This window comes from Anopheles maculipalpis, chromosome 3RL (genome assembly GCF_943734695.1).
Source record: "Anopheles maculipalpis chromosome 3RL, idAnoMacuDA_375_x, whole genome shotgun sequence".
Lineage (NCBI taxonomy): Eukaryota > Metazoa > Arthropoda > Insecta > Diptera > Culicidae > Anopheles > Anopheles maculipalpis.
The window spans coordinates 55,851,071-55,878,024 of NC_064872.1; the positions used below are offsets into that span (position 1 = coordinate 55,851,071).

The 26,954-nt window shown below is 41.6% G+C and overlaps 2 protein-coding genes across 2 annotated transcripts in view; both read left to right on the forward strand.

The window, feature by feature from the left end:
• Positions 1–26,954, forward strand: part of LOC126563052 (40S ribosomal protein S9) — a 227,540-nt gene that overhangs the window by 62,421 nt on the left and 138,165 nt on the right. The window lies entirely within an intron of this gene.
• Positions 18,546–26,954, forward strand: part of LOC126562230 (protein rhomboid) — a 40,151-nt gene continuing 31,742 nt past the window's right edge. Inside the window, exons 1-3 of the mRNA XM_050218676.1 lie at positions 18,546–18,771; positions 18,920–18,943; positions 19,042–19,215. Coding sequence (XP_050074633.1) covers positions 18,547–18,771; positions 18,920–18,943; positions 19,042–19,215 — 423 coding nt within the window. The 5' untranslated portion in view covers position 18,546. The remainder of the gene's footprint in view (positions 18,772–18,919; positions 18,944–19,041; positions 19,216–26,954) is intronic.

Genomic DNA, 26,954 nt, shown 5'->3' on the forward strand with positions numbered 1-26,954 from the left:
CATTGACAGCAGGTGCTGCCTACACATCAGTCAACAAAAAAGTGATGAGAGCAGCCATTTGGCTCCAAATCGAATGCACAATGCATCCCATAAATGTGAACTGGAAGTGTATGATTAGGCGATTTTCTCTTCACTCATCGCCGACACCACCCTGAAGCTTTAGGGTCATTATCACTCGACTTCGGTAATTATCACCCTAATGTTTTGGCCATTTGCCGTTTGTTTTTCTGATAATTAGAAGGCAGGTTGGCCGTGTATGCTGGGTTCATGATTTACAAACGATGACTCGGGACCGAGACAATAGAATTAGTTTCGTTTTCTACTTGATGAGCTATCATCGAACGTTTCCTGCCTAGTGCTTGCAATATTTAATATGGCTGAAAAAATAGAGTCTAGCCGTTCCTTTTTGACTAAAAAAAAAGATCATTTTTGGTTTTCAAATCTGAACTAAGTTGATTTTAGAACAGTGTGTTATTCGGAACGACGCTTACTTTTTGTGACGAAAGCATTGGAGTAGCATGCACAAAATATTATATTATATCTTTGTACAACGTATTGAAATTTTTGAAGTTTTTGAAGGATTTTTGTGGATGGAAATGCTGTGGTCAATAAGAAAGAAAAAAAAATTCTTTTACATTAATTTCAATACTAACATGCAATATCATAGATGAGTATTAATGCGAGATCATGGGATCTTAATATAAGCTAACGAGTCTTAATTCGGGCAACCCGGTGATATAGGCGACAACGGCGCCAGCCTTCAAACGGCAGGACCGGGGTTCAAATCCCATTCGGATCGTTCCCCCGTGGTAAGGACTGACTAACCAACTACGTGGTATCGGGAGTCTAGAAAGCCATTTCGATGGCCGGCAAGACCTTTAGAGGTCGTTAAGCCAAGAAGAAGAACGAATCTTATTTAAATATCAGGAAGCTCAATTTAGAATTAACAGTACGTTTATGGTTCCAACATATTTAAATTGCCTGTTCCAATAACTATGTCTTCTCTGGGCTTCAATCCAGGACTTGTGCGATTTTGGCGAACAGTTGGTGAACGATCCTCCTCTCGTATCCTTGTAAATGGAAACCTTTCCCTGTCGTTTCCCATACGCTGCTCTGTCAGACAGGACGATCCTTTATACATGCACCTGTTTGTCCTTTACCTTAATCCGCTCATCTCCAGATTAGAAAGTATTTGTTGCGATCAGGATGACCTGATCAACGCATATGCTGACGACATCTCGCTGGCGACAACCTCCCTTACCAAACTCGAGGAGGTTAAAACAACAATAGAAGCGTTTGGCAGAACCGCTGGGGCGAAGCTGATCGTGGAAAAAACAACGGCACTAGACATAGGACACATCACACCCCCAACCACCCCGATGCATGTTCCATGGCTGCGGGGAGTAGAAAGATTGCGCCTGCTTGGCATATTGGTCACGTAAAATATACGGGAGGCCAAAATGTAATCCAACAGTTCCGCCATTTGGTCAGATTGCACCGTGTTAGAGACCTCAATTTGGCGCAAAAGGTGGTGCTTTTGAACACTTTCCTTCTGCCCAAGCTTTGGTTTGTTGCATCGGTGTGTGGCGCACGATCGATGGGTATCGATTTGGCCTTCAAGACGGTGCGGTCTTACCTGTGGGACGGATCTGTGACGGTGCGGTCTTACCTGTGGGACGGATCAAGTTTGAGGCAATTGATGATCGGCAGACTTCCAGACTATAAAGTGGCTATGGAGTCACCTTCCACGGATTGGCGATGGATCTGGAAAATCGTCACCAGCTACAGACTTTCATTCGACCAACGCTCGATACTGTATCTGCTGGTGCACCACAAGGTGCCACACGAACTACTGCTTGACGGGATGAATCGGTCTCCTTCAGCCTGTTCATTCTGCTCCCAGCAAGAGACTCTGGAGCACAAGTTTGCCCTGTGCGCTAGGGTGTCTAGTGCTTCGAGCATACTGATGCAGGCTATGGAAGCCATTGTTCCAAACCACAACCTCAACTTCCCTTCCCTCCTCTTACCTATTTTAAGTCAATTTAGCATAAGTAAGAGGATTCCTATCCTACGTTTGTTTGCAAACTACATCATCCACATTGTTGGAAACAACAATGCTGTGATTGATGAAAATATCCTTAAGTGTTCTTTGTAAAACCTGTACGTCGTCCCTACATGTACTCCACTTTTCTTTTGTTAGCTAGTTTTTAAGTTGTTTAAAATTAACAATGTTTTATACTAAAAATCAAGGAATAACGGCGATTCCTTTAACGATTTTTGGAGATAAAATTTCAATTACAATTTCCTGTTACTATATTGAGAATATTGACGGTATTTTGAGAATCCGCGATTTTTAAACCTCACCATATGCGTTAGGGGTCAACCCATGTTTATTTTATACGAAAAAAATAATTTGCTCAAACGAATAATAATTCTGACATTAGTTTTGAACCATTCAGCCTGGTGTAAAGATAACAAAGAATATACAGCACACTTAGTATTAAGCGTAGCAACTAATGTTCGGCTAACAAAAGCGATGCTAAAAATTTTAATTTCACGGTCAACTTTGTTAGTCCTGGATTGACGTGTCATCCAAACTCCATAGCAACATACATCGAGCATAAAAATAAGGTGCCGAATTCTCAACCACACAGACGCACAAACCGTCAGCGTGTTCCTGCCGAATGGAGTAAAGTTTTTTGTTGGCCCTCGCAACGATGCAAAATTGCACCAACACCAAAGCGCCGGTAAATAATCGCTCAATCTCATTCGCTGTGGGGTCCCTACAGGGACCCTCCGGCGTGTCGCATTCTCAAGGCTATTCTTGCTGGTGCGAGATCTTGTTTGCTGTTGTGTGGCTGTGTCGCGCAGCGATTTGTGCGGAGACTCGGTCTCTCGCGTTCTTCTTTAAATCACTCCTGAAAACTCTGCGAGATCATTAGTTTATTATAATCAGATTTATATTAACTCGCTTTATCCACGGCAAGGAGCAGTTTTTTGTTTGTTTGTTTGCTTGATGTTTGTCCGTTGCATTCATGGCGCTGCCTTCAATCGTTGCCCTTGCAACTGCGCTTAACGGTATGCCGAACGTACCAGACCACCAGGAACCTTTTTGCATTTATTTTACCTCCCAATCGGTTCGATGCTAAACCATGCGAAACAAAAACTCTCAATTTAATTTAATTGTGGGAACTTCTGGACCAACCTTGACGTTTTGTGGCCTGTAATGTGTGTACCCCGGTGCACGTAGTTCTTAAGTCACCTTTTGTGTTTGCTCTCGTTTTTTTTTTTTTTGCACCGTGCTTAAGATTTTCGCTTTGTGTTATGCTTCTGCTCCTGTCGTACTGCTTTCTGCATGCAAAGGCTATGGAAAGTGTGGAAGGGTTTGGGCGATGTCTTCATCATGGTTCCACGGTTGGAATAAGTTTTATTGTCAGAACACCAGAACCAATGCAATCCTAGCAAAACATCTTCGCGTATACAATTCCCTAGGGGTTAACTTTTTGTAGGGTAATCGTATCGGTGCGGTTTAAAATTTGAAATGCATGAGAATCAAAAATAAAATCAACAAAACAACAGGATCACAAGATGTCGTCCCTCATAGAGAACGATCAAACGTCGATGTAACAACAACAAAAAAAGTCTTTTGTCTTTCTGATGGTGTTACTTGCACACTCTAAAAGCGTGATCGTATGTTGTCCATGATTTCGCTTCCGGTATCATAAATTTTCCAGCAACACTCTTACTTTCGAATTCTAACAAGCATAACAAACCTAAGGATTACAAAAAACTCTAGTTTCTCTATTTTTTTATCCCTTTTTCAAGTTGAAGCTGCATGTCCCAAGCACGTGCAAGCTGTTGCTAGTTGTTTTTTCCCCTCTATCCAGATCTTCGGCAGTTGTATTTAAAGTGATCGTTTTAGATCGTTGTAGAAAAAAAACCAAGTGTTTGCTTTCTAAAAAGCATGTTGTTTTGATTGTTCCGGCACATTGAAGGTATTGTTTTGATCTTGGGACGTTTTCGTTTTCATTGCATTTTTTCAATACTAGTTGTAGGGTTTATTTTATTCTTTTATCTTTCTTCACATAATCTTGTCATCGTTTATTTATGAACCATTAAGTCATCTCGTTCCGGTGTTTTAGGGTTTGAAGAATGTTGTGTCCACATGTCAGTAATTGGGTTGCTTCCGTCTGAAAATTGTAGCTCAAAGCGTTAAAAGTGAAAAAAAAAAAATTTTACACGGTTAATTTTTTTTTGGTACCAAAGGTTTTATGAGATCATATTGGGCTAGATTTCTGGTATATTCACAAGATGTGTTAAGTTATCAAAATAACACTCCAAATTTATACTGAAACTTACCACTTTTACTTGTAGCGAAGACTCTTTGCAAAAAAAAATCTCAAGAACCAAAATCCACCCGTAATATAGAACTCCTAAATGATTGTTTGACCTTTAAATAGCTTAGGATAATGTATCGAAAAGGAATACATTTCATTTGTACCGCTTCCTTTTCAACTACTATGTTCAGATAAAATTGCTAGAACATTGGACGTCACATTATGCTACGATTAATGCACAAATCCTATTAATGCACCCATCCGCTCGTGTTTCATTACAACTAGAAGGTAGGTTCAACGAGGTCTCATCAAATTACTACCAATTAATTACGCAATCCGTAACGTGTTGAGTGATCCTTGCCATGCTCAGTTTCGGTGGCACTATCTTCACCGTCATCCTTCTGCTGTCATACCGCACTCTATCCTTGGCGTGTGTTTGCTTTACCAGTTTTTATACGATTGTATTCCTCGTACAATGCCACGCGTAGGCAAAAATGGCTCGAATTACAAAATTCGACTGCTGGGTCGGAGGCACAAGGTATACGGCTCGCGCCAGTACGTACCTTCTGTATCGCACCTGCTAAGCATTTCATGGGCTTTTCTATTTCAACAGATGTAAAGCCTTACGGAATGCACTATGGATCGAATGCAAGAGGACAGAATTTAGAAAAAAAAAATGCCGACATGTAGAAAATTGGATGCATTTTGTCTTGGTTCATAGTGTAAAATCGTCGTTGTGTGTACATAACAACAACAAAAATTACATAAATACTATGACAGCTCGAAAATTTTGACGACTCTTTTATAATAGAGGTAGTATGTCTCTGATTATAAACTGTCAAGTTTCGTAGGAGAATATAACCTACACACATAAAAGAATAAATCGTTGAGTACGGCAACTGCTCTACATATATTTTTGAGTAAAAATTAATGCTTTGATGCTTTAAAACTTCATTAACTCTATTGAGTATGAACTTTTTTATTCGAAATTCAGCAAATCTTAAACTTCAATATACGGAAAGATAATAAAATAAATTTGTACTTCATTTATTTGTTTAAATATATGAGGATTTGTAGCGTTCAAAAATTGTTTCGAGAATATTATTGGGCATACATTTATTTGCTATCCTGTTATATTTTTGATGTTATTCCATGATAACCGAGAGCCGAATGTAGTCTCAGAAACTCACGTCTCTATAAATAAACGAACAAAAAACCCCTGATAACCCATAGTGCAAAATAAACTAACAACAATGTGATCTCTTTTAGATCCTAAAGCTATATAAACAATGCACAAATATTCGAATGGCACATGGAACGTGCTCGGACCATGAACAGGAAGAACACGGAACGGACAGAAAAGGCCATTGTCATCACCTGCGCTTCCGAAATTCGGTTCATGCGTGCAGCACAAACTGCAGCAATATGCCAAAAATCAACAACACCCTGCGCCGGTTCGCTATGTGAGGTTCCCCGTGTGCGTATAGGCGTAATCCAACTCCGATATCCGGAGACCGATCGGCATCGGTTGCCATCCCCCAAGGAGCTTCCTATTAAAGGTGTCTTTCGATGCACGGAAACATGATCTGCGTCCTGGGCACAATGCACGAAGGGCATGCGTGGCTCCTTCCGTAAGGATATGAATTTCCTTTTTTGCGCTCGAAACCTGGTGCCGTTGGTGCCGATCAATTCGTCGTTGCTGTGCTGTAGGTCGAAACCAATAATAAAGCATGAAAAACTGCCGCCTCCAGTCTGGAAGGGTGCCGGTGCATTAATGGGCGATCCGGGAAGCACCTTGTACGTGACATGTGCGTCGTTTGTGGTCTTTCCGTGCACATTTGCTCGTTCCTTTTTTCATTGTTGTGGCACAGGACTGCTGGGTGACAAAATTTGTTTTTGGAAGAGGGTGCATGCATTACAGAGAAGTCCGGAATGCGTAGGAGCGTCATGGAATGATATTTTATTTTATGAAGTTTTTTTTTCTCTTGGTATGGAATTTTCTATATATCATGTGCAATTTGTGGTGAGCGTTTTGTCTGCATGTCTGGTATATTTGTTTTGTTATTGTGTTTCACCCTGAAAGAAAAATGATACAAGCCAAACCTTCCAGTGAGTTTGCAGTTTTCTGTTTCAATAATCCGTAATCCTTCGGTTTAGCGTAAAGCACGTAAAATTGATACTGAAAGCAATAACACTGATAAGCCGAAGCCTAAAGAGTGTTTTCTACGGGGGGTTTTCTACTTTAGTTAATGCCATTTTTTTACGCAAGATTATAAAATTGCTCGAAAATTTAACAACTCTTCTCAGATGTTGAATAACTTGAGAAGCAATAAAAAAACTGATCTGTATTCTTCATTACAATTATTATTATCTAATTCAACTGCTAAAAGGCATTAAGTAATAGCTCATACTGGATCTGCATTATAATGCCGGTGCAATTACCGAAAGTTTTCGCACAGTTTCATTATATTTGCATCCTACACGTTTCCCGCAAGAATCACTGTGTCATATTGCATGACAATCCATCTGGTCAGTGAGGAAATTTTATTATGGAAGTAGTTTTCCTCTAACTCTCTTTGCATTTTGAGCTCATTTGGATGCTTTCGTGCTAGGGTAAAAGTCACGCAAACTCAGCTATTCTAGACCACATCCAAACACGCAATCTTTTTTCTTCTTCTTCAACGATTCTTACATAGGCACTGGCACACGTTGTAAGAGAATGTAAATTTACATCATGTTTTTATAACACTTTTATTCAGCAAAACTATTACCGGCTGCTTTTACCCCCAATCAACCCCATTTTTGACCACCAATGAAATCACAGAGCTGGTGGTGAAAACGGTATTGAAGATATTTCATACACGATAGCAAACAAACGGCAGCTGGGGGATTTTCGATGGAGTTTTCCAGCCGAGCTCAATCGGGGAAAAATGGAAAACGAGTCGCGTGGCAGTGCCATGTGCATGTTGTGCTGCTTGACTACTTTAACCCCAGCAACTTGACTACGCGGCAAGACTAAGGACTTTATCGACTGCATAATTACATTCTACACAAATACCTGAAAAAGAAATTAACGCAGGCGGGTCAACAAACTTAACACAGCTCTTACTGTTAAGGCTTAAGAATTGAAGCTGAAGAATTGCCTAACGAAATTTATCGGATAAGTGGCAGGGCCGAAGGTGATTATTTGGCCTTATATATTCACAAAAATGCATTCTTGGGAGTTACAGTTGATAAGGTAAAATCATCATTTCTTATTCCCCATCGTTAAAAGTCTTACTAGAGCCAGAGGGTCTTTCAGATCTGCCGTAGGCTCCAGTTATCAATGCCAAACAACAATGATCATTTTCAAGGTAGTTATCTTGCCGTAGGTAACGTACGCGGCACCAGTTTAGGACTCATGTGCGAGGATTCACCTCGTCAGACTCCAGGATATGCTTAACAAAATGTTGCGCATGATTACTGACACAAACCGTTTCGCTCGAAACACGGAAGTACACGCGATAGTCGATGTGAAACCTCTAAACGCAATATTGGAAACACTATCAGCAAAATTTTTGGGATTGTTGTAGGAATTCTACCTTCACGCTTATTCATAGCCTAATCCAGGCGCAGTAGCGATAGTTCAGATAGTCTAAAGTAGGGCTAGTACCATTAGTAGTAGTATAGAATATTGCAGAAAAAAACCCTGCTGGTAACGCATCATCAATGTCCATGCACAACATGCGACTTCATATTAACGTCTGTAGGGCAAAAAAAATCATTCTTTTAAACGGATCGGATAAACGGATTGGTCTTTATGAAACCCTTATTATGTATGGATTATGCTCCGAATCAATAAGAATAAGAATTCTTGAATAAATTTTATATATCTTCTTGTTGGCTTAACGACCTGTAAGGTCATGCCGGCCATCGAAATGGCTTTCTAGATTGCCGATACCACGTAGTTGGTTAGTCAGTCCTCATGGGTCCGGTCCTGACGGTCTAGATGGGATTTGAACCCCGGTCCCGCCATTTGAAGACCGGCGCTGTTTTCGCCCACACCACCGGGCCGCCCTTTTTAAATATATAATTTCTTATGTTCATGGTGATTGATGTTACCTCAACACACAATCTGCAGAAATGCCCAACTCAAATCGCTACTATATCGAGTCGTGATTTTACACTAAAAGATTTAAATATGAGTGACGATATTTCTTACGGGAAGAATTTCTTTTACGGCAATGCGTGATCATTGGAAACAATAGCCAAAAGCTATTGTTAGCATCAGTTTAGGAGGGAGCACTTCGTAATATTAATGCCCTACAACTAAGGAGACATGATTTGCATACCCTACAAGTCACGATTGGAATTTTTAGTGATCGGACATTACCGGAACTATCGGTTGGGGTGGCGTTATATGGCACCCATGAATCATCACGATCAAAGTTGATTTTATTTTTATTTTAATTATATTCGTAGATGATCTATTCAATTAAGCTAACTGGCAATTGTTTGATCCGGGCCGCAACAATGCTAACTGCGTGCAAACGTTCAAACGATCACAGCATACAAGAACATTCCTGCTTTGTTCGGGCACGGTATGTGAGCTTTTATTAAACAAGCAGAAAAACAGCGTTCAAATATGAATACAAATAAAATAGCAAAAGTGACCGAAGAAGATAAGTTTTACACACACCTGGCGTATCGCCCAAGCGCACCATATGCGTTTCTTATTTCTCTTCTCCACCACACATATTTTTCATTTCCTGTTCCTCTTTATGATGCCGCCCGAATGTTGGTGCCGGCTGGTAACAGGAAGTCAGCAAGGAATATGGTACTGAAGCTTCTGACTCACTGAAGGATGGAAGCAACAACGGGCTGCGTATGTCGGATAAGTTTGGGCAAAGGACGGAAGAAAAAAAACACACAGCTGGCAAGTGATGTAAGAGGAGATGTGGTGCATCGTGCGCGAAGGCACGCGCTAAGGGAAACACCCGATGACGACGATCAGGTTGCGCCGTAACGCTTCTGCTTGTTTTCAGTTTATTGTAGCGCTTCTGCCGAGATCGGTTTAACTACTGGGATGCGTCGAAAAGTTTTGAGTAGATCAAAGATGATAGGATAATACAAGCATGGAATAAAACACTGATCATTTAGAATTGCTCTCATGAAAACATTATTTTGTAATCCACCAAAACAACACCCTCGCACTTTATTGATATGTTTCCCATTCGAAAAATATCCTTCGTAAAACGTTAAGGATATATGTACATATTTGTCTTACTTTTTACACTTACGTTTTCTCTTAATGAATTATTCATCAAAATAACTATAAACATTGAAAGAAGTTTGTCTGATATGCATATAGAAATGGTGGACAGCCGTGAGGCATTGTTGCTCAAAAATCTACCGCAATTCTTGAGTAGCCAAAGGCTAGATATCTTGATAAAACTACGGTTACCATCCAACAGAACCCTAAGAAAAGGATATTCGAACCAATGCAGGAGCTACAGAAACATAAACCTGAAACACCTCCCATCGTTATTGATATACGAGATATATCACCCCACATCCGTCACATGTGAAGGTGAGGGGCGATAATGTGTGTGAGCAGATCCATCACACCGATCTTTTATCCTTCCAGAAGTAGCTTTCTCCCTTACCTTCGCTAATCTCTTCCATCGTTTGCCAGCGAAACGAAACAAACAAAGAAATGGTTTATCCCAAATTCGTACCTTTTTCCCTATCCAGCTCCCGTCGTTCAGAAGTAAAAGGGAAAAGATCAACTTCAAAAAGATAAGTGTAAAACTCGAAAAGCGATCGAGTACACAAGTTCGCAGCAACCATCTGTTATTCCGAAGACGCGTGGTGCGTGCCTTCACTTTCGGGGGTTTTTCTAATCATACACAAAGCCTTCGATCGTAGCTGGAACGTTTGCGCGAGTGGATCAGAACAAACCCCATTCGATAACACACCATATTGCCGGGACTAGTTTGGTAAATGAATGATGCATCGGTAGTTGTGGTAGCAAAAGCTACCACTTCTGTGGTAGCGCACTTAATGCTGATGCTGCCTTGCAACCGTTCTTCAGTTATGATCTGTCTTATAAGCGCCTCTGTACAGGATCACTGGAGGCAGTGGGCTGCTTCTTAATGGAATAGCTGTCGATGTAAGGTCATTAATCAAAATATCCTTATTTTACCACTGAATATCCTTTTTGATTACATTTATCTCGTTTATAATAGTTAGGGTCATTTTGATTGCTGAATCAAGGATCTCCGTTACAGATGATGAAATATTTCTTCTTCTGGTACAACCTCGAGCTATCTTGGGATGCCATTTCTAGGATTCTTGAGTGAATTTCCACTTATATGAATGATCAGGCCTAGTTATGTTTATTTCTTTCTAAATCTTTCTTCTTTATGTTTCGCTTAAAAAGCGACAGAAATTGGTTTAGGAGATCTAAAGTCGTAACTGGCGTCCTTGCCGTTGGTGGAATGTCTGGGTTCGATGCTGCTGTAAACTTACAAGATTATCGTGGCTTTCGGCTCTATGCGTTTTGTAGGCCTCAATGTCGCCAAGATCACTGAAACAATGAATTAGGTTTGGGTCATAATGACGTTATGTCTGGCGGCCATTCTGTAGCTTCACAAAATTGTAGTGGCTTTCAAACTCATGCAGCCACAACAACTAAATGCTGGCAACGAAATGCATTACTCGCAACCAAGGGGGTCATCTCGGGAACCAGTGCCAAATCTCCAAGGTACGACGCTCCAAACACGCGTTAATCCCCTGGATGCATATTGGACAACAACATCAGAACGATACCTGGCATCAAAATCATCCATAACCGAGCTCACCCGGGATAAGGTGCACTTAAACTGAGGGACAAGGAAATTTATATCCTGGACTGGATTCTAAAGCTGGACATAAGATTAGATTGTAAGGAAGACGTTTTTGCCGTAATCACGAAATAAAAACATCAAAACAAAGGATACTGTCCAGATAAGTTATTATTCTCGATGAATCCATGAATATATGGCACATGTATGAAATAAATCAAATCAAAGGTAATCTTTGATCATTGAGCGCAAGTTTTCCATCCACATGTTGTCAAGCAGTAAAAACAACTAAAATTATTATTACTTTCTTTGACCCTTGTTTTCACACAAACTCGTGGTATGGTTTTATCAGTGGATTGTGGTTTTTATTTTTATTTAACTTTTCCTGAATATAAGCTGCTAAAACAATAAAAATATTTCAAATATTCAATATCATAACAGCAATTAGGACGTTCTTTCGATATGTTTCTTCGTGATTAATTCTTTGACAATTTTATGAGATGTAAACATGTGTACGAATCGTATACAATAGATTGTATTGGATGTCCTGATAGCTTTTTCTTTAAAAAAAATCTACAAATTCAACCATCTCTCAAATAAGCTGCCGCTGTTAAACGTGAGAAATTCCTGGTCTCGTGAAATAAAATATGCAAATCACACCGTATGTCGCGCTGTCCTGCAAGCATCGGCTAAGAGTCCTTCGGTGTTGCTCCTTAAGATGAAATCGTCACGTACCTACCTGTCCCACGGGCGTGGGAGATCTGTTCGGATTTTCCCAATCGTAAAACATATCTTTTTTTTCTGTAGACTTTAGCCCTCACATCATTACTGAACGGTACTGATTTTACGAGGGTTTCACGCCAGAAGTTTATGGCAAACGAGCGAACCTTTAAACAGTTCCCACGGTTTAAGATAACTTTCGTGCGATCGTCTCGGGACATTCCCAAGTCAGAGCGTTTCCCTGACTTTCATGCGATCGTTTCGGGACATTCCCAAGTCAGAGCTTTCCTTTGGCAAACAGGCCACAATAGCGGTGAGGTTTCGACTCTGTACATATCCTTCCTGTGTGTGTTAATAACCGAAGGCAATACTTTGAGAGAAAAGCAAATCCAAAACAAATGTGCGCACACGAAACAACCGGCACAAATGTCCCATCTTAGGCACCGAAGATCCAATTTGACCGGACATAAATTAATTGTCTTATCCCCCAGGATTAGTTACGGGTGAGGACAAACGGTTTGTCGGTAAGGAATTTGCATTAGTTGCACTATTTCGAAATGGCTAACCCCCGGGTTGCTGCGAAACTGTCAACCGAGTGCAGCTTGCTTTATGTTGTGGCATGCGGTTGTACGCGTTAATGTATTAATCACGAACAATTTGAGCACAGGCACACACATACACACATAATGCAAAAAGGAATTGTTTGGACCCATTTTCAAACAAATCACCGAATTGTGCCGGACAGGCAGACAAAATCTTTTGAAGCATTTTCTTGCTGAGCCCCTGCTAAACGGTACCAAATGTCGGCAAATAGAGAACAAATAAATAAAAATAAATTGAGACACCATTCGTGATGGGTAGCCTCGGTGCCTGTTAAAGAAAGGGAAAAAAAGGGACAATCGAAACGGTATCGGTGAAACCCGGAAACCCGGGGCATGCATTATGGTTTGTGGTGGGTCCAACACAAGCCGGCAAGCGCATTTGCACAAATGTGCTTAGGAGAATTAAGCACAAAAGCGACGAAGAAACGAAACGGAATCGGCAAAACGTTCTACCCACAAATGCTAACCAGCAAACCGAAACAAATGTCATGTTGTGCCGAATAAAAAGGACATGCTGGACACAACCGGTTGACCAAATAAATCTTGTGTGTTACTTTAGTTGGATAGAATAATCTTCACAATTTAAGGTTTTGTGTAACATTTAAATCATAATAAATGTTCAACGGAACTCCTCGTGTCGAAATATTTCAATCGAAATGTTTCAACCCCACGGTTTTTGGACAGGTATTTTCGTTTCCCATTTAAACACATGCGCAGTCGACACTGTTAGCGTCCTGTCATTTCGTCTATCAAAATGTGTTCCTTTCCACTGCAGAGTCCTCTCTCACCCTTCGGGATGCGTTTTTGTAAGTGACTAGATGCGGACAAAACGACAACAAAAAGCGTAAACACGTCGGTTAAATGCAAGTTAACAGTAGTAAACCTCGAGGTTTGACTGAGTGCGTGCCGCTTAAATGTTCGGTAGTGTGTGGTGAGGTTTTTTGGTGTGATTAAGTTTAGGTTCAGTGTGACATTATTTAAAGAGGGCACATTTCTAGGACACCACCGCGTCATAAAGCCTTCGAAGTTGTGCTATCAGTGAGTGCATGTGTTAGTCAAAACAAATGTGTAGCGTGTTGTTTACGTCCATCTGGAGAAGAATTAGCTTCCACAATTCTAGTTCAATAAACTAAATTTAGTGTTCAACTCAAAGTCACAGAAAATTTCAGTTTGAAAAATTGTGTGCCACCATTTACTATAACTCGTACGCGGTTCCTAGTTCTAACGACAGTAGCTTTAGGGGTGAATTTTTTGTGTGTGATGGTATAGGTGTAGGCGCGCTTGTTTCTTAATGCCGTGGGGTGGGTCGGTTCACCGTTTACTATTGTGATAAAATAGAAATGCCTAATGCGCGTGTCGTTGTGTGCGTGCAGTGAGTCATGCCGACACAGAACGTGCGGAATTTGTGATGTTTTAGCTATCGGGGGAATAAATATGTAATGCAATTTAATCAACGACAAACGTAGAATATTACTAACTCAGGGGTGTTGTTCATTGCCGACGACCGCTGCGCGAGGATTTGTTGCCAGAAGTGTTAAAACAGTAGCGTGTTTTGGAGAGGATGTCGGTTTACGTATATATTTACCAGAGGAATTGACTTGCATGAAAGAATCGTACAAAATAATTGCGAAACACTGCCAGTATTTTATCGACGCGGTATGTTGTGCAAGGTAAAGTATTTAATTGGAATCATATAATTTACTAAATTTTTTATTTTCAATTTTTTTATGAGTGAAATTCAAATGAAATTATATTAAAATAATATTCTCCTAAAATTCTCACAAAATATCATCGCTGAATTGATTCCTTGAATAAAAAAACTGAAGAAAAAATACTCACAGTAGGAAAAATTTCCAATAAGTACCATCGCGAATAGGTCGTTGCAAAATGTGTTCATGATAACGGGTTATAAAATATGCAAAGTGAGCAACATATTTATTACTCTGCATGCTATCGTACAAGCCATCCAAAGCCCTCATTTATTCATGGCCAGTCAAACCCTATCTATGGTTCGGGATTGGCTCAAATTTACCAAGACTCGAAGAAAGTTTAAGGTCCTCTATGTATGTGTGTGTGTGTGTGTCGGGTTATGTTGAGGGAGTAGGGCCGGTCGAAGGTTGTAATTTATTCATTGCAGTGTTGACTGCAACAGAATGCAGCTTACCGCATTGTGTCTGCAAATGTCGAGCTGATTATATGTAACAGGCGATATTAGTGGACTTGGTTTAGCGTGTATTGATGTTCTATTCATGATTGGTTGATTGATGACCACGTACCATGATTACAATGGCAAGGTGTTAAATTGAAACGCGGTGCATCTAATGAAAAGAACATAATAATTTGAGCAAAAAATTACATTGTGGTGTACACTAAGCGTGATTATGATTTAAATAAGCGAAAAATAAAATGTAAAACTTAAACTGTCGAGGAAATTAACTTCAACTGACTGAACACCGAACGCAAAAGTTACAAAAAGAAAATTTGAGCAGAATGATGCTATTTTTTTCTCATTCTTTTTCATTGTTTTTACACAATTACAGGTATTCTTTATTTAAGTCTCCCTCCCCCAGGTATTCCCGCACGGGCTTTCCCTATGGGGGTTTGTTCTTACACTGCGTGGTTTTTCATCAAAGAACTAATGTATAACTAATTAAAAACCAAGTATAACAACGACACCGCTGATAGCTTCGTACTTCACTGACGCTTGCACGCTTAGCGTTCCGAAGTGTTGTCCTCTAAAAGTGAGGCTTCTTCCGCTGGGGTAAGGGACAGCCTCCTCTCGGTGTTAGCTTGGGGAAACTCGCGGACTCTGTGAGTTTCTCCAACTCTCTCGAGCATTGGCCCTACGATTCCTTCTGGACCGAATCAAATCCGCCGCTGATGGAGGCGCTCGACGGCGGCGTCTCCTTCCGGGAGGAACAGGTGGTAGTGATCCCTCCCTGATCCTTCCTCTCCATACCCTCTGCATGTAGATTCGGCGTTCATGCCTAAGTCGCAACGTTTCGGGGGAAGGTGTTCGCCCACGGCAACGTCTGGGAATGGGAGGTGGAGCTGTTCCTGCACGCTCTGCCTCCGCTGCTGCCCGCAGAATATCATCTTCCCTGGCCGTCGATACTCCTACGACATCAGCTGCTAGCCTTTGCGCGTTCCTCCACCCTGGGCCGTCCACGTCTGCTGCGAGCTCACTGTTGCCGTGCTGCTCGTGCCTCGTTGACCCGTCTTGTAATGTCTAGCAAGACCTCCTCTTCGATCTCCTCGGCAAAGAGAGCAGCCACACTCTCCAGCCCAATCACTTCGTTCTCTGTGAAGGCAGCATTCGTCCTTCCGCTTAATATCTCTTCCTCGTCCCCCCACATCTGCTGAAGCACCGTGGGTGATCGACTTTGCCGCACGTTGTATGCGATCCCACCACTCTGGACTCTCAAGCAATTCCATTGATAAATTGTCTGAGTGGATTGGATCGCTCGTCCCCCAGCCCAACAATTCTCGCCGGACGTCGTCGAACACTGGACACTCAAACATGACATGCGCCACTGACTCGACCAAGCCTATGCACCGTGGCCACTCAGGGGACGTAGTGAAGCCGCACTGATGCACTGATGTGAGCCCATGCCACGTACCGATTGGCGGTTGGCTGCCACTACTGGATAATGGCCATTCGTTCCGACATCCGGATCTCCCTCCTGCTGATTCTTATGTTAGCTAAAAGTCTTCTGTGGCACCTTGCGTACTAAGCCACTATTAAGCGATACGGCAGCAGGTTGGCTACCACCACCGACACCTCGTACGAGACCGAGCGGAACGAGCTGGAGATCGCCCGTGCCAGCGGCCTTTGCACCTGCGCCAGCTTCATTTGGCACCACTTCAGGTCTGTTGCTTCAGCAAATGTGGGTGAGGCGTAGCAAATGACCGATTCCGCCATTCATGCCAGCAGACGCCGCTTTGCCACCTGGGGGCCGCTGTGATTCCTCATCACCGAGGTGACCACTGAACACGTATCGGAACCTCTAGCAAACCCCGAGGCAGGCAAACCTCGACACCAAGACCGCCTCGGTCTTTAGCGGAGCAAGTTGAAGATGGCGCCCTCGTAACCAAGCCAAGTCAATTGCCGCTCCAGCAACCGACGCCGCCTCCTCTGGTGTGTAGCCTTCTGCGAGTATCGCCAAATCATCAGCAAAACCGACAATACTGGAACCTTCAGGGAGCAGGACCTGCAACATGCGGTCATACATGGCGTTAGGCTAAGAATTTACCCCTGTACCCTTGCAGTCACCCGACGTGTCATCGGTATCATTTTTTTTTTTTCGTTAGAACGGCCTGGCCGTTTTGACTTATGAATACCATGTAGTGAGGTAATTCAGTCTTCACTACGGAGGTACGGTCCGGATGGGATTTGAACCCCGGTCCTACCGTTTGAAGACCGGCGCCGCTGCCTACACCACCGGGCCGCCCCTTCATCGGTTTATTTCTTTTTCATGATTTTTTGGCTTGAGTTTAAATGATACGCAAAAATTTCAAAGCAAAATTTCGAAAATGTTTGAAATAGTTTGGTTTAAACATTCTTTACTAATAAAAGGAAAAATCGCTCCAAAGCATGAGGCTGCGTCCTCGGATACCATGATATAGATCATCTTCTCTGGTCTTGTGCGAAGTACGAATCTGCTCGTCCCACGTTATTGGACGCAGTTCGGGGCATTGAAAGATCGCCATAATTTCCTATTAGAAATCTGCTGGAGGGCAGGAATGATGTCTACCTAAGAATTATTTGTTTGCCGAACAAATGGGTTGGTAGTTTGATACCTTTCCTCCCTTCCCTCCTTACCTACTGATGGTCTGCCTATTAAATGTTGTACCTCGCTTAAATGTATGATGATGGACGAATGAGGATGAATTAATGAATTAATGACCGAGTGCGAAATGAAAAAAGGCTTGGTGCGTCAGTTACGTACATTTTGGAGGATCCAGAAGGAATACATCGTTATACAGTGTTTCTCAGATCATTTGAGCAGGTTTGGAATGTTTGGAACAGTGTGTGATTCTAGATTGTTTTGTTTCAAGATGGAGTCAATTGTTATGTAACCTGAGAAACACTCTAAGGACTACAACGACCAACAACTATACAGATCAGACAGATCTATGGAGGAACAACGACCCTGAAAACCCATCAAAATCACCTGGATGGTGATTGGGGATGGTGAATGGTGATCTCAAGCACTCCCGGGATGTGATGTCCTCTCGTGGAATGATACTGACTCACAAGCTATAAACTGGACTTAATACTTGGATGAGATAAGGTGCCCTTTGACGGTTTGGAGAAGGAAATATCTCCAAACCAATCTGAATTGTAGCTAGCCTGTAAATTAGATTTAACTAGTACGTTCAGGCCGTCCTTCTCGAAATAAAAAAAGAAAAATCGATTCAAAAATTTTTGAAAATATTTTTAAAGAGCATAGCTGTGGTATCCTTATTTCCGCTCAATGTATATCGTTTTTTTTACGTAACTTAATTTTATTTTTTAATCGTAACTTAAGACGCAACATCATCTGCGCAGACTTAATATGACAATTTTTCTCATCTCCAAATCCATACTCGTGTTTAAGCAACTTTTTGTATATTGAGGAGGACATAATATGGTTTGAACTATTGTTAAGCTCCGATAACTTTAACGTGATATTAAAATATTTGACTGTTTTTTTTTATTAATCTTTCGCAGATCACTAGACGCAGTATGTACCTCACGAATTCTATGGTTTTAAAATCCTACTCTACGAGAAAAGTTTGAGATAACTGTATCATTTAACGGATGGCCAATTGGTGGATGCGTTTCTGGATGGCTTACAACAAAATTAATATTACAAAGGGCGGTCGTAGCCGCAGATGACAACCGAAGTGATAACATCTGTGAACGAAAATTTTTGAGCAACGATCCTGAGACATCTTTATGAACAGGCCTCCAAAAAAGATACATTCTATTCTAAAGCATTCCCTAAAATTCTACGGCTGAGGTGACTCACAGCTCATCTGTAGAGTTCGATACGTTCAGCCCATGCCAACCAGCACGTCATGTGGTCCGGCTATGAAAGGGGCAGTGGCAAGCTTGATGCTGCCAGCAACAGTCAACAAGAAACTTTGGCCGATATCGAGCACATTTCCACGATTGCCGGTTCTCTCGGCAGCATCGGGACCATCTCGCAGTCCGGTGACGGAGAACCAGTTTATGAGACGGACCACACAGACCTCAACTCGGAGTATGACGAAGTCGAGCTACGCCGGGAACTCATGAAGGATGTAAGTACACCGTTGATGCTCTTGCTGATGAATGTCGTTATCCTTGAGGAAAGGAAACGCGTTGGTGTTCTTCCCAAATTGCATTCACACAGCATGCTTGTACAATTGTTAACTTACGCTTCGATCTTCAATTCTTGCATTTCCACAGAAATGGCGTCAATTATTCGATGCGGTAAGCATGGCCCACCACAAAAACGGACGATCCTTTCCCCACCAGCGTTGCGCACTCGTGTGCTCTGTCAACTGCAATTGCATTTTTCTCTTCTGCAGTTCGATCCCGAAGGATTTGGCGAAATTCCTGTGGACGATTTTGTCGCAGCACTCAAATCACCAGAATTTCTCGCCAACGTACCGCCTAATAAACGTGACATACTGTTCGACCGTGCACTGAAAGCCAAGACCTCCAAGGTGGAGGCAATCTCTTTTCAGGACTTTGTGAACGTGGTAAGTGGAGAGCGTGATTTATTATTTTTATTATACTTAATACTGATCTTTCAACTTTATATTTTTCATATAACTTTGTACATAAGAGATTTACTGTTTGACCATCTATTAAGAATTGTAATATTAACATACAACAGCCATTTTAATGATTATGTGTAAATAGATTTGTAAAAACTAATACTTCATGCATGATTGCAATGTTCCATGTCTTATTTTGACTCTATTAACCCTCATTTGCCTCACCCAACTTCCAAACAATTTGAATCCTCGCCACGGAGCGCCATCAATAACCCATTAATGGAGTGTCGCTATGCTTCTCGTTCTACAGCTGATTTGTTTGTTCTATGGCTGAATACACAGTCAGCGACCTCTTGACCACCAAATAACTACACAAAGATAAAATCCTCTCGACATCCATACATCCCAAAACCGAAGGCAAGGGTGAACCCGGCTGAACATTACATTTCGTTCGCGTTCAATATGTCACTCTCGTTTACAAGCCTTTGACGGTTTGGATGGAGAAGGTTGCGTTCTGTATCATTAGATAGTTTATCTAGAAAATTACAACACCGCCATCATCATTATCATTATTACCATCCACATCGGACGTTACCGCCATGGCCATTTGATCGGCTCTGTAAAACAAGGAAGAAAACCCAGCGGCCACCCCTCTCGAATCAATATCATTAGTTTTTTTCGGGACACTTTATCCGCCGCTTTTTTTAATAAAGACGCAACGCGAAGAGCAATCTTCTTGCTGGAGGTCTGACTGGGATCCAGAATAGGTTGCGGCAGGTTGGAAATAAATTAGCCATAATCAGTCTGTGTCCTTCGAGTGACATTCGACTTTTTTTTCAGTCTGTTTGTTTTTGGATGATTACCACCAGGCCTTTTCTCAACATGGGCGGTAGGTGTGATCAGGACGTGTGATCTTTTGTAGAAGCTGCGTGAAACATGTATTTCCAACAAGAAAAAACGATCCACACTCCGATCTTTTTTTGCCATTTCGGGGCGATGAGACGACAATGAAACGTTACTTAAAGGACCACCGCTGATTTGTGTTCTTTGGAAGGAATCCGGAAATGCGGCCGGGACCTTTAATCTTACAGCAACATGAACTACTGCACTGTCAGTTATTGAACAGTTTTCCAAGAAATTTTAGCTTCAATTGATGCTATTCCTGGTGACGGGACAAGACGCATTTCAGGGTGGTTTGTTTGGTCAATTTTACTTATTTGTTAAGTAAACATTATCTAGAAAAAGACGGACAACGAATAGAAGCAAATAGGAATAGAGACTACCCAAAAAATTACGACAGCAGTTAGAAAAAACCCCAAGAATAGCTGTAACGTGTCTAGGATCCGAGACCTAACGCCGAGATAGCTCAGGTAGTGAAAGGACACAGACATTCCCAGTGTTGTGTGAGGAAAGCGTTGTGCACAAATGCAATCGAATGGCCTGAAAATTAAGATAATAAATCTGAGACACCGGTCACCGTACCGACCAAATCACCCAGATTCTGAGCACCATCGGTATGAATGATCACCGATAAACGGCATCAATTCCCGTTGGAAGAGAAGGTAAAGATACTGAGATCCAAAGTCGGCAGGGTTCAAAGTTATTTAGGTACTGTAGTTTACAGAAGGTTGACAGATTGTAGGCAATTTTTAATTGGACGTTGGGCTTTTTCTTGTTCTTTTTTTTCTTGGTAACCTTCTACGTGCATGAGAGAGCACCAACTATTCTGTCTTCGTTCCTCTTTGTACGTCTTCCTACGGTAAAAGTCACGGCGACACAACCTACGGATCGTCAACTGTCAAACTTCACACCAAATTGGAGCAACTAGCTAACGAAATACGATCCTTGACGGACAAATGCTATCACCAAAATTCTTTAGATTACGCACACAATCACACATAGATTGAAGAGCGCACTTAAGGATCTTTGAAGGAACTTTGAGTCAGCTGCTCTTGGCTAGATTCAAGCAAGTCTGAACATTATAGCTCAGGGCTAAAGGGAAAGTATAAAACCTTCAGGAGAACGTTTTTAGAGGAATGATATATCGATTTTCTTGTAGATATTTTTGGGATTATTTTCGGAATGCACGGAACAAGCTGATAATGAAGTGTTCAACTGTAAATTTTCTACTTTCCCGACCCTTAGCTGTTAAAACCATATCGTTAAAATCATATTACGCTGAGCTAAATGTTCTGTATTGCTTTTAAGGTAGACATATGCAAACAAACTAGAATACTTTATACTAGAATATGTATTCTATATAAACTCGCAACTATCCTTGTCAAAACCGAATTAAAAAAAATTCTTTTGAATATAATCAATCCATCCACATCTGGAAAAACATATTCCTTCCAAAGTTAGTGAAGTTGGTATGAAAAATTCAAAAGCAAAAATTGTACTGTCTTGCTAAACATTTAGAGCTACCGGTAACAGCCGCTTTCTTCATACGATTCCGCACGGGTAAACCCCAAAAAAACATGCTTGCCTGCTGTTGCCGTTCAGCATGCTTTAACCTGCCTTCGATTGTCAGCGCCAATTCGTTTGTCAAAAATCATGCACAACACACCAAATGCTACCATTTTAATTGTTCCCGTGCTACCGATCTTCAAACTTATGAACGCTCCCTTAGGTCGCGGATGTGCCTTTCTGCGCTGTTCGCTGCAACAGTTGCTTCGAATGATCAGCTATTTAGACTGCACAGCCAGCAGCCCTGCTGGGTCATTGTGTGGCAAAACCATCGTTCGAAGGATCAGGGTCAGGTCACCTTTATTGTGGTACCCAAAATCCGCGGTAAAACCTTATACGCCATATGGTGGTAGCAAGCGTGTCTGTCGTGTGCCAAAAACTCATCTCGTGCCGGAACATGTGGTAGCTATAGATTTTCTCTCGATTGGAAGATTGTTTCCTTACAATGTTGGTCTGTTCTCCTTCAACATTGTTACATTCGTGATAGTAACGTGATAATTAATGCCTCACATTTGCAGAAGTTCTATTGTATTTCTCCGTTTTATATGTCCTTACACTAAATTCATATCCTGTCTTTGATATTTCCTCACCGGAGAGTTATAATTCTTGAGAATTCTTAAGGCACATGTTATCTGCTTTCCCACAAAGTTTTTAAATTTTGTTTTAAATTTCTAAATAGATTCAAAATGAATTTTAATCTGTTGGTTTAGTCTGTTGGTACATTTCTTGTTTATACAAAAAAAATGTCTTATTTTGTATCAAGATATTACCGATTGTCATGCCTTCCATTCGTCCTAAACCTCTCGAAACGAAGAAGCGAAGCTGTTTTTTTTTTGTACAGAAAAGTAGAATGAATAATTATACGGATGCAAAAATTTCAAACAAGCGTGATTGAACCGTGTAAAACACCCGCCACTAACCCGATGTGCAATATGAACTGGTTTTACTCACCATGGTCCCTTCTCTTCAGCGATGCTCCTTACCTACCGTGGCTAGGCTTCTGCAAACGGTCCGGAACGTGATCCTGGACATAATTCCATGTTCTGTGCGCCGGTGCGGTGCATCAGACGCCTGTCTCTCGGGCCGTCATAAGTCGATGTAATGTGGCCTGGTGGCCGATGTGTTTCAACCGGCCAACTGCTTGCTGATCCTGCCTGTGTAACCTGATCTTCTGAAACGGCGGTCGCACGTGTCTGCGGAACAGTTGGGCTCGCTCGGCAGTCCGTGTCAGAGGACTGTTTTCGGGCTTCGCAGGATCTAGCGCACGTATTTAATGTTGCATCCTAGCCGGGCGCATTTCTGGCCGGAGCCGAAGCATTTGGCAGGAGGTGGCGGTCCCGAAAGTGCAGTTAATGCTTCCGTTTTTACTTGAAAAATAGTTTTTAACACATTTGTTGTGTTCGCCTGAGTGGAAAGATGTTTGTGACAGGAAGGAAAGGGAAAATATTACACCCAGCTGCCCAGCCTTGTTGTTACACGATGCATACTTTGCAAATGAATTTGAGTCTTTTGGGTGCATTGGTAAGCGAAGCGATGCCTCAAGTAGTGATGTACACTTAAGCCAAGTGTGATGCATAGTCACAAATTAACAAACATTTTTTCAAAAGCTTATTAACTTTCGTTGTCTAAAAGCCTATTAATTGATCCATAATACAGGCCGTTCTATCGGAGTAAAAAAAGGTGTTTTTTCTTCAGATTTTATTAACCTTCCTTTTAATTTTTTACGCCAACACCATTTTCTAAGTTTAACACTTACAAATTAGCCGGATGGCAGACGAACCAAACTTTCCCAAAGCTAGCGCCTCACTGAATATGGCTATCTTTTGTTCGATCATCGGCGAAGATATCAAGGGATCTTAAGGGACGTTCCCTGAGAAGGCATTACAATAGACAGGATTCAAATAGCCCTTATTAGACAGAAGCATCAAACCAAAGCTTCAGGTTTAATCCAGCTTGTTTGAAACACTAAGCTGGACGGAATCTGAAACCTTTTCCCTTTAAGGAATCTTCCGATCTTAATCTAGGTCAAATAGTTTGCACTGTGTTACCTTCTGATATTTCGTGCACATGGCGATGAAATGTTTACTGATACCCTTTTTTGATGTTTACTTTCTTTACAAAATAAATGAAAATGTCAACGGTTCCACAGTTCTTGATGATGTATGTCAATTTAATAAGTTTCAATGTCGAAATTTATTCAAATTGCCTAAACTTTATATAAACCTAAACCTAACGGACGACGGCGCGAGACCGTTATACCGGCCTTGATGGCGGATGATTCCATGCCAGCCTCCCACCTCAATCTGGGCCATGCCATTCGTATAACATGGCCAGCCCATTGGGTCCGGGCGAGACTTATTCGCTGCACGACGGTGAGGTCAGTTGTACAGTTCGTACAACTTGTCGTTGTGGTGGCTCCTCCATGGCCCTTCAACACATACGGGGCCAACGATCCTTCTGAGCATCTTCCTCTCCAACGCGGCTAAGAAGGTTTCGTCTGTTTTGAACAGGGTCCATGTATCAGAGGCGTATGTGAATGCTGGGACTGGAAAGGTACGATAAAGTCCCAGCTTCGACACAGGTTTTTTGAGGTGAGATGTTTCCTCAGGATGGCCGCCAGTATCCTAGCGCGCAACTCCGTCTCTATGCTATTTTTTGTTGCTGGTCACCTTTCGTACATCATCACCACGTAGTTCCTTAAAACTTGACCTAGAACGGATATAAACAAAACACATCGATTTGTCATCTTCGCAATATTTTCTACGGAAAAATTATGTAAGTTTCGACCCATTTGATGCTCGGTTATTTTTTCTTAAGCTGTCAGGTTTGAGATTCTGCGTTAGACGACGGGACGTTCTCCGTAGCCGCCTATGCAAGTATCGGCAGCGATGAAACCCTCGTCGCCAAATGTAATAAACTAACATTTTTTATTGCAAGTTAGCGTAGCCGACAACTCATAAACGCCACATGACGGCAATGGTTTGAAACTTTTGCCTTCTGGTTGAATATTGTGAATTTAAAAAAAAAAAAACATTGGCATTGGCCTCCTATCGCTGAATCTAGAGATACCTTACTTTTTTTTTATTCATAAAGGACGGCCAGGACGTATTGCTTACTTTAATGTTTGAGATACCTTACTTTAATGTTTGAGAAATTCCAGAGGTCGTCTCAGCGCATCAATATCAAAATGTTCTATTTATGTTTTGTTCCTTGGTAATTTTCAGTTTTCATTCTGTGATGTTAATCCGGGCTTAATCAGAACAGTAAGCACGTAGAAAAACTTTTTTTTTCGCTAAATTGTCACTTGCGATTTTGAACGTTGATCCAAGTTTTGCTTAACCCAAGTATTCTAACACGTTGTATTATACTTTTCAAACCTTTCTTGCTTAACCTGCTTGCCTTCTGGCGCCGAAAGTTGAAACAAATATGGCATATGTGTGCTTTACCTTTCGTACCAGCGGGGAAAGTTCATAAAAAAGGTCCTATAACTTTCTACTGGAGCCCTTGTGTCGGCGTCATCCGCCACACATAAAGAAAATGAAAAAGGATACAACTGGCGTGTGCTGCAGCAAACGATGTGCAATAAAAATTAATTATTGCGCCTTATTAGTTTCGTGTTTCTTACTTTACGACATTTGACGGATCGGAGAAGGATAGATTTAGTCAAACATAACTCCGCCTCGGAGATTATGGGCGCATGCAATAAATGCTGTCAAACATGTGTTCGTACTGTACGGTCAGAGATCAGAATGAAATTTGTATTCCTTACCCTCTTGCACAGTACAACAGTCTTCTACAGTCGGTAATATAATATAGGTTGTCCCAGAGAGTCTAAGCACTATTACAAATCGCTTTTACTAGTAACAGACGACGTTTGTTTAGAGCAAATTGTAACACGGTTTGATAGTATATGTCGCTCTATGCCATAAAGCAACGACGCGACTGTTTACGGACCGTAAGCGTTATCGTTGGTTTCCAATGTTTGCCGCGAGAGGGCCTAGTGCGATCCACTTCTACGAACGGACCCGAAGAGTGACGTGGTGATAGCCGACGGTCGGTCCCACATGAACGAGATCCGGTCTTTTTGATCCTGACCGGCCGAGCAAGTGGGCGAATTTTTAGTCTTACTTAAAGACTAATAATTCTTACTAATTTCTAATAAAGAAATTAGATTTAAAAAAACCGCGTTTATCGCACTTTAAAATAGTCGGTCAGGAGTTGCGTACAGTATAGTAAGGAGCAACTTTAACACATTTACACATTTAAGGAGCAACATTTAACACATAAAAAATCTGAACGTAATCCTTCGTATTATAGAGTGTAACTTACTGGTATGTGTTTCCTTCATTATATGCTTGCATTTGATCTATGCTAAAAAACAGAAGTTGAAGAAGAATGAAGAAAATAAATCTTTGGTAAAAACTGCATTTGAGTGGCAATGTATGTTAGGAACAATAGGCGACTTGAAAATTATTTAATGGATAAAAATTATGGGTTCTAGGGTGTTAGATTTTTCAGTTACATACACTTCACTTGACCAGCTTACCAGAACCTGACGTGACTGCTTAATAGTAAGATGATACAGTTCGTAGAGTTCGTCAGTATGGCAACTCCTCCATTATCCTTTCACATATACTACTGTGCCCGGAAAATAAAGTGACTAAAGTGAATGGTTTTTATTTTCACTAAGCCAAAGGAAGGTCCTCCCGATGCAATGCCCCTCTTCCACCTTCTCCTTCTTCCTTCCTTCTTCTCCCACTACTCGAAGCAGGTGGAACACACTGATGCTGGGATGTTCTTTAGTTCCGCCATCGCTGCGCCTTCTATCTTCTCGATAGTGTCAAAACGGTGTCCCCGAAGCGGCCGTTTTAGCTTGTTTACAATGTAAGCTGCCAGGGTGCCAGTTGTTGCGAAAAACTCCCTCAAACTGATGGCCGTATGGGAGGGCTCATTATCGTGGTGCAAAAACCAACTGTTGTTTTTCCACAAACCCGGCCGGTTTCGCCGGATGGAGGTCCGCAACCGCCGCATTACGCTTAGATAGTACTTTTTGATCACCGTTTGGCCCTTCGGAGGAAATTCCTTGTGAACCACCCCACGGTAATCAAAGAATACCGTCAGCATCACCTTGATTTTCGATCTGCTTTGGCGTGACGTCCGTTGTTTCCGGGTCGAATGCGTAAATCCACGTTTCGTTGCTAGTTAAAAATCGATTTCAGCTTTCCAGCGTAGTCTGCCAGCATCGTTTGACAGAC